General features: G+C 42.0%; 1 protein-coding gene across 2 annotated transcripts in view; it reads right to left on the reverse strand.

Annotated features, from left to right (window-relative positions):
* Positions 1-1,432: 1,432 nt before the first annotated feature.
* The window catches only part of cntnap2b (contactin associated protein 2b), a 43,157-nt gene continuing 29,794 nt past the window's right edge, over positions 1,433-14,795 (reverse strand). For both annotated transcript variants that reach the window (XM_082513991.1, XM_082513992.1), the window contains exons 21-25: positions 14,562-14,695; positions 9,688-9,781; positions 6,868-7,095; positions 6,448-6,522; positions 1,433-2,203 (exon numbers count right to left, since the gene is read on the reverse strand). In XM_082513991.1, coding sequence (XP_082370117.1) covers positions 2,004-2,203; positions 6,448-6,522; positions 6,868-7,095; positions 9,688-9,781; positions 14,562-14,695 — 731 coding nt within the window. In that variant the 3' untranslated portion in view covers positions 1,433-2,003. The remainder of the gene's footprint in view (positions 2,204-6,447; positions 6,523-6,867; positions 7,096-9,687; positions 9,782-14,561; positions 14,696-14,795) is intronic.

Genomic DNA, 14,795 nt, shown 5'->3' on the forward strand with positions numbered 1-14,795 from the left:
CTGAGGTATGAGTCATACTTGTATTTCACAGGCTGCTCCAGGAGCCGTTAGTTTCAAGCACAAAGAATGAGAAATCAGCTATAAATGATAATCATTTATACACAGAACAATGAAGAAAAAGCCATGTGATGCTACAGTGGTTCATCAACAGAAACGTCATCAGTGACAAATGGCATGCCAATACATCTCAATGCAGTCAAACGAATACAAATGCAGTACAATCAAATGTCAAGTGTAAGCCGTTAGCGTGTGACGTTTGTAGAAACATATTTCCAGATACAAGAAACAAAAACACTCTTATCACCAGCTTGAATCCGGTCAGCGTAGCTGCTCTACAGGAAGGAGCAGCTCTCAGCATGATCGGACCCGTTATTCTAGTTTCAGGGACACCGAGGAGAAAACAACACCTCTGAAAGACTGTGCTAAATGAAAACAAGGATTTCTCTGAGTGTGGAAAATGTCCTGCTGCCAAAATATGACCAGCTGCTTGTTTGATGATGAGTATCTGCGTCATGTCACATTCATCTACAGAGATGGTGTTTAAATGTGTTTCACCTTGGAGTCGAATGAAACCGACTCTGCAGCCTAGTTCAGTCACAGCAAGTCTCCACGAGGCGTTTGTTCTCAGCTGCTGTTCACCTGAACTTGTGTGAGCGTGAGGAAACCGTTCTGCTGTCAGCCCACTCTGTCTTATATTACAGGGAGGGCTCGTTGATATAATAACACTGTGCAAAATTGAATATTATCCAAGATAAGAGTTCTTTCCTGATCCATAAGCCCAGTGCAGTGTTATGAGGCTGCTGCTTTTTCCTACTTTTGTCTTTATTTGACCTCAGATTCAATGTGGACACGTCGCAGATCTGCCACCAGCTTTGTGTCAAACATATTACCTTCAGCATGTGAAGGTAGTGACGGGGGTGCTGTTAGAGGCACAGTTTAGTCTGGATTGTGGAGTTTGCGGCTCTCAGCAGCTGACAGTGAAAACATCTGCCAGCTCTGGGAGCTGTTGGAAGGAATTTGGTTCACTTTAGGGAAGTTAGAGTATTTGTTTGCTACAGTGCTGTGCTTTACTCGTCCCTCACCAGCCTTGGTAGTGGAATCACTAACTTAATGCTGCCTCACTGTGGATTTGAAGGTAAAGTTTAATAAAGTTATTTGTTCTGTTTTTGTAGTCTGGCCCTGGACAAACGGCAGCTTAAGACAAGCTGAGTGTGTTTCCTGAACTCACGGAAAAAAGTATCAAGAAGTCTTTGAAAGACACATTCAGATGCAGAAATCAAAAGAAGTTCTGAGTTCAGCTGATGCAAACAATGTCATGGCTACATCTCCTTTACAGACAAGCAAGCCAGCTATGCATGCACGTGCGTGTGTCGCGCACACACACACACAACATAGTTTTTAGTCTGAGAACCAAAATTAAACTACCAACATACAGAATAAATCATTTTATAAAAATAAGGCAAATTATAACGTATCACACTTAATATACAAAAACACTCTAGAATTGTTTACTGTCGCTATATGCACAAAGGCTTATTGGGACTAATTCATAATTATTTTAATTCATGCCAAAGTTCTTAAAGTCAAAGTACCAGAAGTAAAGCACAAACACATGAAATAAAAACACAAAGAAAATTAAGAATAAATAATATCAACATTTGAAAAAATATAATATCAATAAATAAATACATTACATACTGAAATCAAAGTCAGAGCGATATATATAAAAATATAAGATAAAAGCAAATGAACATACTGACTGATCCAAGGCCTGAAACTTTATGGCACCGTACACTGAAGGCCGTCCTTCCATCATATGAATCACTCCACACTGTCGCTGCCAGGCACTTCTGCGCCCTGTGCTTTAATACCCAAGCTAAAATACCAATGGTTTCCTCTGTCTCTAAAGTCCTCAGCTCCTCCAGGGTTAGTAGGTCGTCACCTCCAGCTACTCCCTAAGCTTGCAAAACTACATCCTAACGTGTGTCCGTATCGACGAGGGTTCAGATGAACCACTCTTTCTTGCTCTCATCAATGGTTTCGGTGAAGGCCGGATCGTTGACAATGATCGCTGCGTCGGCACAGTCTGCTGACTCGGCTCCCTTTGCCTCGTTAGTGTGGTAGGAGCCTTTGTGACGAAACATGTGACGGATCACGAACACCATGATGCACAGGACGCTGAAGATCACCATGGAGATGATTCCTGGAAGAAAGCATGAGCAACGCAGTGAGCACTTTCTCTAACACAGTGAACTTCAAGTATATTTGATGCAGCATTTGAAGAACGGACTGAAGACAGCATTGTTGAGCATGTTGAGCTAGTCATTTTTAATGGCATGCTAATATTGCCAGAAATGACTAAACTGGTAAGCAATGATCATTTTGGAAAATGGCTCACTGAGGACCAGTCGCGGTTCCAGGAACCAGAGATGGAATTAAGGTTAAGAGATCCATTGACTTCCACTTATCCTTCTCAGGGTTGTGGAGGGGGGTTGCCCTATGGTTCATACCATAGGGCAAGATGCGGGGGACACCCTGGACAGGTCGCCAATCTGTCTCCGGGCTAACACGCAGAGACATACAACCATTCACGCTCACATTTACCTACAGGCGATTTAGAATCGCCATAACTGGTGAATATTTTGCAGCTCTGTTTCCTGCTTATTACAGAAAACTACCACAGCTGTTTCCTGATGATAATCACTTTTTAAATTAGCTTCAATAGCTTAATAATGTGTTATTAAATGGAAACAGGCAGCTCTCTTTCCTGCTTATTACACAGATGCTACCACGGTAACAGTGGTAATAACTTAGAAGTTACCACATTATTACAATCCTCTTCCTTCCTCGTTACCCTACTATTACCACTTTATTACTGAGCTGTATTTCCATATTATTACCCCAGTTTTTGGGCTCTTATTAGCCTATAACATATATTTCAGAGTAATATTTCTCAGCTTTAACCACTGTTACTACCGTTATATTACTTGGCTATTTAGTGGCTATTACTTTGGTAATTGCATAGTAATAACTTAGACACATTATACTCGTTTCCCCCTTGTTACCCTACTATTACCACTTTATTACAGAGACAGTGTAGAAAGTGCTACCCTTTATTCTTAATTCTTAATCAAAGACATATAAAAATAAAATGAAACTGAATTGAATAGATAAAATCAAAGATAAGTCTAATTAATACGTTGAAATACAGAATATTGAAGTATATATATGAGAAATACAGTTTGAGTAATGGAGATTTTTCTAATGTCTAAATTATGTGTAGACACGATGAAGTGTTTGTGTGGCTGCAGGAAAGTGGAAAGATAAGAAATGTGACTCTGGATAAGAGAAAAGTATGTTGTAAACAGAATCATAGCTGATATGATAGTTAATCAAGCTTAATACTGATGGGAATCAGGTATAAGTTCAACCACTACAATGAGTATGAAAACATTATAATGATTCAGGCGTCTCACTGAGTGTAGAGGCGGCCTGTGAGGCTGTGTGATCACATGTATGTAAGCAGGATGGGGAGTGAGGGCGATACTAAGGAACCACTAATCGAAAGTAATGTCTGACTTTGATATTATGGAGTCATCTTCATGTTCTGAAAAGAAGATTTCACATCTCACCAAAACTGTCCATGTTTGGTTCAACCACAGAACTTTCTGACTTCCCCATAAAAATGAGACATCCTGGCCCTTACACAGCTAAAGGGATTCTGCTAAGACACTGCTGGGAAAGCCGCCGGCCTCGCTATGACGAATGGTTAATGGTTAAAATAGCATCGTACAAAAAAGTGACTTGTGGCCTATTAAACAAACTGTATTTGGTCTCCTTTTAGTAGCTGGCTCTCTGCCACCTGAGGTGCAGAGGTGTGTAATGGGGGGAGTGGGAGGTGAGTGTAAAACAGAGTATGATAAAACTTATTTCTCTTGTTTTGTTTATGTCTAAAGTTTAATAAAAAAAGTTGAAAACAAGAATGTCTGACTTTGAAATGCATGACTTCATAAAAGGAATCGTATGTTGTCGTTGACCAACACAGACTGATAAAAAAAGTATCCCTGTGTTTTTGAATTAAAAAGAGATTATGTAGAAATGCACAGTCACGTTTGAATGAGCTAATGATCCATCTAATTAACGTAAAAGTGCACAGATGCCAGATGTCATCTCAGAAGATGTAACATCAAGCAAGAAAGGCGGGAGAAAGGTCACCGAGGTGTAAACGTTGTGTTTTGAAGAGTTTCCCTTTGATTAGCAGTTCACACGATTTGAACTGAGAGTTACACCAGAGACCAGAGGGATCAACCGCAGCTCAAACTGTGAACTTACAAACTGGGTTGATGTCTTTTGGCTTTTGCTCTGCTCATTTTTGCCATGTTAGATTATAAAGAGGATTTGAATTCTCACTGTTTCCTACAGAGAATATGTGGATCACCTCATGCAGTGAAAACAATGACTTGGATGTTTCTAACCTCTTTCCTCTCAAACATCAGAACAACGCCAACATTAGCTCAGAGCAAGATATAATTTTATTATTATACACGACCAGTCAGAGGTTTGGACAAACCTTCTCATTTAGTGTTTTTCCTTTATTTTTACTACATGTATCTACAGTATTATGTAGAAAGAAAAAGAAAAAAAGGAAAAATAGCTCTAAATATGTTTTATATTTTAGACTCCTCAAAGTAGCCACCCTCTGGTGCAAACACTCGGCCTTCTCTCAGTGAGCTCCATGATGTAGTCTCACCTCACAGGTGAGCCTGTCAATTCAGTTTTATTCATATAGCGCCAAATCACAACAACAGTCGCCTCAAGGCACTTTATATTGTACAGTAGATCGTACAATAATAGATACAGAGAAAAACCCAACAATCATATGACCCCCTATGAACAAGCACTTTGGCGACAGTGGGAAGGAAAAACTCCCTTTTAACAGGAAGAAACCTGTAAAAAAACTTGGCAGAACCAAGCTCAGCGTCAGTCTGTCAGGGTTCGTTTGTGGAATTTCGTGCTTTCTTAGTGGGGTTGGGACCATCAGTTGTGTGCAACCCACTGGACGCCACGGCTGCGCTTTAAAGATATCTTTAAAAGAGACATGAAACTGTGCAGCATAAACTCCACCACATGGGAAATCAGCGCAACTCTACTCAGTCACTCACATCAATGCCTGAAAGATGTTTCCACAGCGGTGTGGACGCTACACCATTGCGCATAAGTGCAAACTACATTCAGGACCCGTTCAGGGATACAAGAAAATCCATCCCTGGCCACCACCTCTCACCGAGGGCAATAGCAGCCTGGAACAGAGTCTAGCCTCTCTCTAGGAGATTGGTTCCAGAGCCCAAATGTTGCATTGAGGTGAGCCCCACCATATAAAAGACTCCTTTCCCTACCAGAGAGGTGACCTTCCGTGTCCTGATAGCCAGCCTTGGTAGCCGGGGATTGGACCCCTGTCTGCTTCCCAACACACATTGCACCCGGACCTAATGGTGCCTCCTGTGGGTGGTGGGCCTACAGCAGGGCAGGCCCATGTCGCTGCTTCAAGCTGTGCCCGGCCAGGTCCCATGGGCTAAGGCCCAGCTCCCAGACACGCTCCCTCCAGCTCCATCCTCAGGCCTGGCTCCAGGGTGGGGTCCCAGCAATCCTATTCCAGACAGGGTACACTCGTCCGTTGGTCTTCTTTTATCCATAGCAGTCGACTGAATTGCTCTTCGTCTGGCCTCTCACACAGGGCCAATTTGCCTTGGGAGACCCTACCAGGGAGCAACAAAGCCCCCAACAACACAGGCCCTGGGATCACTGGGACACACAAACCCCTCCACCACGGTAAGGCAGCGTTTCATGGAAGGACTTTTACTTCTCTCATTCCAAATTAATATTCCTGGTATCAAATATCACACACATATCGGGTGCAAAATAAGACACTTTTTCATGAAATTTAGTGTAATGCACAGTAAACTCAGGTGTGTGTTTCACATTGTGCTGGAACAGACAAGTTGCACTTATCAGTGCTGACTGATTCTAATGTGTTGCAACGGTTAACAATCTGTATTAATAAATTAGATGGTGATTATTTGCAGATGGCAGTCGCTTTGAGTCACAATGAGACAGGTTAGGTTCCACCAGGTGACCTCTGGGCAACCTTCAACTTGTCCCAGACAGCATAAAAAGTCAATGTGACCGAAAAACTGAAAAATACCAGCGGCTCCGGGCGTTCCCCCTCAGCCTCCTGAGGCAGTTTTCAGAAAAGTTGACCTGTGACCTCGACCTTGAAGACAACATCACTGAGATTCAAACTGCTCAGAGATTTTTAATAGATACACCTATGGTATCAGTTTTAAAATCATACATCACCTCGTTTTATGTACATCAATCTGTGCATTTTCCAATTATATCGACAAAAACAGCAGCTCAGAATCCTGGTATACTTAAAACTAAACATACCTCCTATGACAGCCGAGTTGCGATCCACACCATCACCACTGAACTTGTCCTCATTGAGGTTGAAAACAGCTCCAGCTGTGAACAAAGCAAACATCTGTTATCTATCTGAATCCTGAGAAACTTTAGAATTTTACAGTGGCATGCCCCTATGTATGCTGAAACCCTATGTCAGGGGTGTCCAACGCCAGGCATCAGGGCCGGTGTCCTGCAGGTTTTAGATCTCACCCTGGGTCAACACACCTGAATCACATGATTAGTTCATTACCAGGCCTCTGGAGAACTTCAAGACATGTTGAGGAGGTCGTTTAGCCATTTAAATCAGCTGTGATGGATCAAGGACACATCTAAAACCTGCAGGACACCGGCCCCCGAGGCCTGGAGTTGGACACCCCTTTCCTATGTTCTATGTGTTTCTACCACCTTCTATGTGCCAGGGGTCTCTGGCTGAAGCCATGGGGGAGATGGTCAGGGGGGAGGCTCCACAGTTTGAAGGAACCAGTATCCCATGGGTGCTGACAGGTGCTGCTATGCTGGAGCGCAGGGCAGCTTTCAGCGGTGCTACACTGTTAAACTGAACTCTTGACAGGCAGCCCATGAAACCCGGTGTGTTGTAGCGCTCGATCAGGATGGGGTCAATCTGGCCTGTTTCTAAAAGAAAGAGAAAGCAGCTTTAATAGTTTTTTTCTGGAAGCAATGCAAGTAAGCAAAATTTATTTATATAGCACTTTTTAAGACAAGAAGCTATAACAAAGTGCTTCACATGGGAATATAAAAGCATATCAAACAAAACAACATATTACACACAAACATCACCCAAACGTGTTTTAAGCTGTTTTTTAAAAGAAGCCACAGAGTCGATGGAGCGTAGCGGGGGAGGTAAACAGTTCCACAGTACTGGAGGTAGGGTTTGAAAAGCGCAATCCCGCTTTGTTTTTAAATGTCTCCGTGGAATAGTCAGGAGACCACTATCATTGGAGTTGGAGAGTAGGGTTGAAGAAGCTCAGTGATACAGGCGGGGGCCTCGCCCAATGCAACTACGACTGAAACTCTTTTTTGGGCCTAAAAGCATGTTAGTCTTTAAAATATTCACTGTGAATAAATATTTAAATATTTTAAATAACAAAAATAATATAATAGCAATATTTTAAATGTGTTTATTGTTCACAATCCAATAAACTTACCTTTTAAGGTTAGGTTTTTAAAGTTAAACCCTCTGACTTCTAGGCCACCCTTACATCATCAGAGCCCTGTACTACTAAGTGAGATTGTCCTTTTTTTGATATACAGGGTGGACCATTTATATGGATACACCGTAATAACATGGGAATGGTTGGTGATATTAAAGTCCTGTTTGTGGCACATTAGTATATGTGAGGGGGCAAACTCCTCAAGATGATCGGTGACCATGGTGGCCATTTACAAGTCGGCCATCTTGGATACAACTTTTGTTTCTTCAATAGGAAGAGGGCCATGTGACACATCAAACTTATTGGTAATGTCACAAGAAAAAAATGGTGTGCTTGGTTTCAACGTAACTTTATTCTTTCATGAGTTATTTACAAGTTTCTCTTTGTTCACAGCCATTGACATGTCGAAGAGGTTAACACGTGAGGAGCGGATGGAAATCGTGTTGATATCCGGTGAACGCAGTAACCGGGTCATTGCAGCAGATTTCAATGCAAGACACCCTACGAGACCACCCATCTCCCATGCTACAGTCAGCAAACTGCTTGCTAAGTTTCGTGAAACTGGTTCAGTGTTGGATTTGCCAAAATGTGGATGCAAGAAAACTGTCACTAATGAAGAAACATCAGTGGCTGTCCCAGTTTCATTCAGCAAGAGCCCACAGCGTAGCACTCGCCGCATGTCACTGGCATTAGTCGAACATCCCTTCGGCGGATATTAGCTACTCACAAATGGCACCCTTACAAACTCCAGCTACTGCAGCATCTCAACGAGGATGACCCAGATCGGCCACAGAATTTGCAGAATGGGCAAAACAAAAATTTGAACAGGACCCTCAGTTCACGCAGAAGATTTTGTTCAGTGAGGCAAACTTTTATGTGAATGGTGAAGTTAACAAACAAAACCACCGCTATTGGTCTGACACTAACCCACATTGGATGGATCCCTCCAAGACTGTTGGACCAACAAAAGTGATGGTTTGGTGTGGTATATGGGGTACAACGACAGTGGGTCCATTCTTCATCAATGGAAACCTCAAGGCCACTGGATATTTGAAATTGCTACATGATGATGTGTTTCCCTCTTTGTGCACTGAAGCTGGCACGTTCCCTGAGTTTTTCCAGCAAGATGGTGCACCACCACATTATGGGTGCAGGTCCGAGCATTCCTAGATGAACAGTTTCCTGGAAAGTGGATTGGTCGTCGTGGGCCAGTTGAATGGCCCCAAGGTCTCCCGATCTGACCCCCTTAGACTTTTATCTTTGGGGTCATCTGAAGGCAACTGTCTATGGTGTGAAGATACGAGATGTGCAGCACCTAAAACTACGGATATTGGATGCCTGTGCTGGCATTTCTCCTGCGGTGTTGCTATCAGTGTGTGAAGAGTGGGAGAAGAGGGTTGCATTGACAATCCAACACAATGGGCAGCACATTGAACATGTTTTACAAGTGGTCAGAAACTTGTAAATAACTCATGAAAGAATAAAGTTACGTTGAAACCAAGCACACCATTTTTTTCTTGTGACATTACCAATAAGTTTGATGTGTCACATGGCCCTCTTCCTACTGAAAAAACAAAAGTTGTATCCAAGATGGCCGACTTCTAAATGGCCACCATGGTCACCACCCATCTTGAGGAGTTTGCCCCCTCACATATACTAATGTGCCACAAACAGGACTTTAATATCACCAACCATTCCCATGTTATTACGGTGTATCCACATAAATGGCCCACCCTGTAGTGTTGCTCTAATGATATTAGAAACAGTAAAAGCTAAATGCCATTTCTACTTTTTACTTCATTTTTATTTTATTTTTTTCAACACAAAACATATTTGGATTCTAAGAAGTAGAAGCTCATCATTTCAGGTAGGAAAAAAGGCACACAAAAAAGTTAATAAGTGACTGGTACAAGAATAAATAGGACAATATTCAGATCATAGAACATCACTCAGCATCCCTTCATGGAGTCAGTCATGCAAAAACAGGAGCCATATAAACACACACACACACACACACACACACACGCACACACACACAAATCTCTAGACTCACCAAAGACTTTGCCAAGAAAGATACTTTTGACCAAAGTGAACTGGGTGTCAGAGGCCTCAGGCAGCGTATATGTGGACACTGGATAATGGTCCAGCTGGATAATGTGGACAGAGAAAAGCAACAGTCAAGTTTAACTGATAAACTGAATCTTCTTTAAACTTTGGCAAGTTTTAAGACTCCTGTCCTTGATTTGGTGAAAAGAAGTTTGTTTAAGCTAAAAACTAGTTTTTTAATATAATTTGATGTACTTGATGTACTTTTTATAAAGAACGCCCTAAATGGGCGTTCTTAAAGTCAGCAAAGAGGCACAGAAAAGAAGATCAGACACCAGCGAGGGAGGATAAGAAGGACAGACGCAACAACATTGTCATCCCCTATGTAGCCGGTGTATCAGAGAAACTCAGGAGAGTTTTCTCCAAGCATGACATCCCGGTGTATTTCAGACCCAGCAACACGCTCAGACAGAAACTGGTTCACCCGAAAGACAAAACGCCAAAACACAAACTTAACAATGTGGTGTATGCTGTACAGTGCAGCGAGGAATGCTCAGACCTCTACATTGGAGAGACCAAACAGCCACTTCACAAGCGCATGGCACAACACAGAAGAGCCACCTCCACAGGACAAGACTCAGCAGTCCATCTGCATCTTAAGGATAAAGGACACTCTTTGAGGATGCCAATGTTCACATTTTGGACAGAGAGGACAGATGGTTTGAAAGAGGAGTGAAAGAAGCATCTATGTCCACTGTGAGCGACCATCTTTGAACAGAGGCGGGGGTTTACGACACCAACTCTCTGCCATCTATAATCCAGTTTTGAGATCCCTTCCCAGACGCCTTAACGCCCACTCACATCCTGGGCCATCTGACCTCAGGAATTCGCATGATAAGGTGGAGCCAGGTTTCACAATGAACACACCCGAAACTCTGGCTGATTGGGACCCACACCCAGTTTCCCACCTTGACTCAGGCGATTAGAGGATCATCAAGGGTCCTTTTGTCCCTCTGTGGGGGGAAACTCCCACTAGGTTTATATCTGGGACTCTCCACCATTTGACCTTAGAACTGAAGAAGCTTCTCGGATGAGAGGTGAAACGTCTTCAAGCAACTTAAAGAAGTCCAGACGCTTTTCTTTGCAAGCTCCTTTGACTACGATGACCTGGATGACTGAGAACCTTCACAGACATACTTTTTATAATAGAATTATTCTTTCAGCAGATGTAATTTACAATTGCAACTAATTACAATTTGCAATTCAGGTGAACTCAGGGTTTAAATACATTTTTCTACTCTGACTATCAATATATCAAACTAGCACCTTTAGCAGCTTATCTCAAAGTAGTGACTTTAAGAAATATATACACTACCAGTCAAGGGTTTGGACACACATTCCTATTTAATGGTTTTCCTTTATTTTTACTACTTTCTTTTTTATTATCATGATAATAATAATAATTATGATAAGATATAAGAGTTGGAAGAAAATAATACAAGTGTGATTGTGAGTAGTGAGAGTGAAGTGAGCGTGACGTGTTAATGTATTCAGTCCAGGATTAATGTAATTTAGGAGACAATTATAACAATAATGATAATAATAGTTAAAGCAACATTAACTCAGTATTATCACCATCAATCATAATAATGACGATAATAATAGCCATAAGTATGACCAATGACCAGCTATGAACAATAACAGTCATGACCATGACAACAGTAACATCGTTATAAGAAGAATATAATAGCTCACAGCGGTATTCTGCTAAAATAAGCTGGAGGGATGATTCAGAGGCTTTGCCTGCAGGGTAGGAAAGGTCTTTTTCTCTTTCCTTTCATACGCCCCCCTCCTTTTTGGTAAATGGACTAGTTCGTATATAGCTCTTTTCTAAACACTCAAAGTGCTTTACTTAACTTGGTTCATTCACCCACTCACACCAGTGTTGAAGTCTTGAATGACTGGTAATAATACGACTGGTATGGAGCAGAATTCGAACCACCAGCCCTCTGTTTATTGGACAATCTGCTCTACATCCCAAGCCACTGGCACCCACTGCTCTCTTCCTTTTTGGAGTTAGGACCATAGAGCTCTGGGCTGCCCCCAGACCTGATTGGAGGGAACCCTGTGTATGGCCCCCTTTAGATTAGCCCCCAGAGCCAAAGGAGAAAGCCTGTTTATAAGTGGATCGGTGATCAGGTTAAACGGTTTTGCGTTTTTGTTTTTTGTTTGTGTACAAGGGGGAATCAAAGGTGGTTAGAGGTGATTAGGATGTGAAATGGGAGACGAGGAGAGAGGGAAAAAAATAATTAAGATATATCAGGCAGTAGCATACATTATTTTAGTGATGATAATGGACCAGTTTTTATTGAACTCAGCTGATTTCTGTTTGAGAGCAGGTGACTTTTTTTCTTAGGATATATAATCTAATAAAAGGTTCTTTCCCTGTGAAATGGACGGATGGACGGACGGATGGATGGACGGACAGATGGATGGACGGATGGATGGACGGACAGATGGATGGACGGATGGATGGATGGATGGACAGATGGATGGACGGATGGATGGACGGACAGATGGATGGATGATTCTTTTGAACCAATTTAAGCAAGGGGGTGAAATTCATGCTGAACAGGATTTGGTCAGCTTGGAGGAAACATTAATATTTAATATTTAAGATCTGCCCGGTCCTCCTCATCCATACAGAGTGGCAAAATAGTGGATTTCGACCAGGTTATAGAGAAGCTGAGACTTCTGAAAGCAAATCTATAACCCAAATGTTTGCTGCAAAGAGTGGGGATCCTGAAGGAGCAATAAAACATCTACATAAAGAAGAATTTTGTTGTATATTAGACATTGAAATACCTTTAATATTGCCATTTTGTCTTATAGTAGCAGCTAGACATATTTGCCTGGCACCAGTGTGAAGAGTAACGCTTTGTGTAATTAACCCATTGGTGGTGACTGTGGCCACTGGCGATGTGTAAAACGCTCTTATCCAACTGATAAATGATTCTCCAAATCCAAATTTCTTAAATATTGCAAACAGAAATTTCCAGCTTACTTTGTCAAATGCTGCATTGAGTGATACGATTAGTGCCAGTGTTACTTTTTTGATACTGTGAAAGCTGCGTTAACTTGAACATAAGCCATACTAAATATGTCTTATATTTTAGATTCCTGTAAGTAGCCACCCAGCTGCAAACCCTCGGCCTTCTCTCAGCTTCATGATGTCGTCACCTGAGATGGTTTCACCTCACAGGTGAGCCTGTCAGGGTTCATTGGTGGAGTTTCTTGCCTTCTTAATGGGGTTGGGACCATCAGTCGTGTTGTGCAGCAGTCAGGTTGGTGCACAGCTGACAGCCATGTTTGACAGCTGTTAGAGTTCATATTATGGCAACAACCAATGAGCTAAGTAAAGAGAAACAACAGCCCATCATTACTGTAAGAACTGAAGGTCAGTCAGTCCAGAAAACTGCTAAAACTTTGAATGTGTCCCCAAGTGCAGTCAGAAAAACCATCAACACTACGATGAAACTGTCTGACATGAGGACGCCCCAGGAAAGGAAGACCAGGAGTCCCTCTGCTGCTGAGGATACAATCATCCGAGTCACCAGCCTCAGAAATCACAAGTTAACAGCAGCTCAGATTAGAGCCCAGATAGATGCCACACAGAGCTCCAGTAGCAGACACATCTCTACATGTTCAGAGCAGACTGTGGGAATCAGGCCTTTATGGTCAAATAGCTGCTGAGAAACCACGACTAAGGAAAAGCAACAAGCAGAGATTTGTTTGGGCCAAGAAACACAAGATGAGTCCAAATTGGAGAACTTTGATTCCACCCGCCGTGTCTTTGTGAACGATGGTCTCTACATGCATGGTTCCCACCATGAAGCATGGAGTTGATGGTTTGCTGGTGTGGGGGGCTTTACTGGTGACACTGTTGGGGATTTATTTAAAACTGAAGGCACACTGACCCAGCATGGCTACCACAGCATCCTGCAGCAACATGCCATCCCATCATGTATTGTTCAACAGGACAATGACCCCAAACACACCTGCAGGCTGTGTGAGGGCTGTTTGACCAAGAAGGAGAGTGATGGAGTGCTGCACCAGATGGTCTGGCCTCCACAGTCACCTGACATAAACCCAGTGGAGATGGTTTGGGATGAGATGGAGCGCAGAGTGAAGGCAAAGGACCAACAAGTGCTCAGCACCTCTGAACTCCTTCAAGACTGTTGGAAACTATTTGAGGTGACATGAAGCTCATGGAGAGAACGCCAAGAGTGAGCAAAGCAGGAATCAAAGCAAAGGGCGGCTGTTAGGAAGGATCTAACATATAAAACATGTTTTGAGTTGTTTCACACTTTTGTTTACTACATAATTTCATGTGTTCATTCATAGTTTTGATGCCTTCACTGAGAATCTAAAATGTAAAAAGTCATGAAAATAAAGAAAAACCGTTAAATGAGAAGCTGTGTCCAAACGTTTGATAGTGGTTAGTGTATATTTTCTAATACTAAGTTTTGAAGCAGCGTGTATCGCCAGCTAAAGAAAAATTCCTAGCTTCTGTTATTTCTATTTACACATGGAAAAAAATTTGTGAAAGCGACAAAGAACTTACACATACATATCTCAGTAACACAGGGGTAACAGCATGTAAATAATTATTCTATATAATAAGTCTTTGTTATAAATTGTGTCTTTGATGACATTCCAGCAAAAAGTGCTGCATTAAATCACTCCTAATACAAACTTAATACTCACTATTAAATATTTGCTACAGCTTCAAACTAAAAGAATTTTCAGCTGAAGACTTTTATTATTAACTTGACTGCATTTTGCAATTCATCGCGTATTGTAGTGGCAGGATTCACTAACCTGTAGCCGTATCTCCCTTAAGTTCCTAGTTATGTTGACAGAATGTGGCTGACCGTTGGCCATGTTACGATGGTCAACATCTATGGTATACGGTTCTGTGAGTCTTCCAAGGCTGTAGCGGATCTGGAGAGTGCCTGAAAACACAAAGAAATACGTACATTTCTTACAGTTCATAAATGGTAAAGGGACTGGTTCTTACATAGTGCTTTTCTACTCTGAGCATTCAAAGTGTTT

The sequence above is a fragment of the Aulonocara stuartgranti genome (assembly GCF_965226115.1).
Source record: "Aulonocara stuartgranti genome assembly, chromosome: 18".
NCBI lineage: Eukaryota > Metazoa > Chordata > Actinopteri > Cichliformes > Cichlidae > Aulonocara > Aulonocara stuartgranti.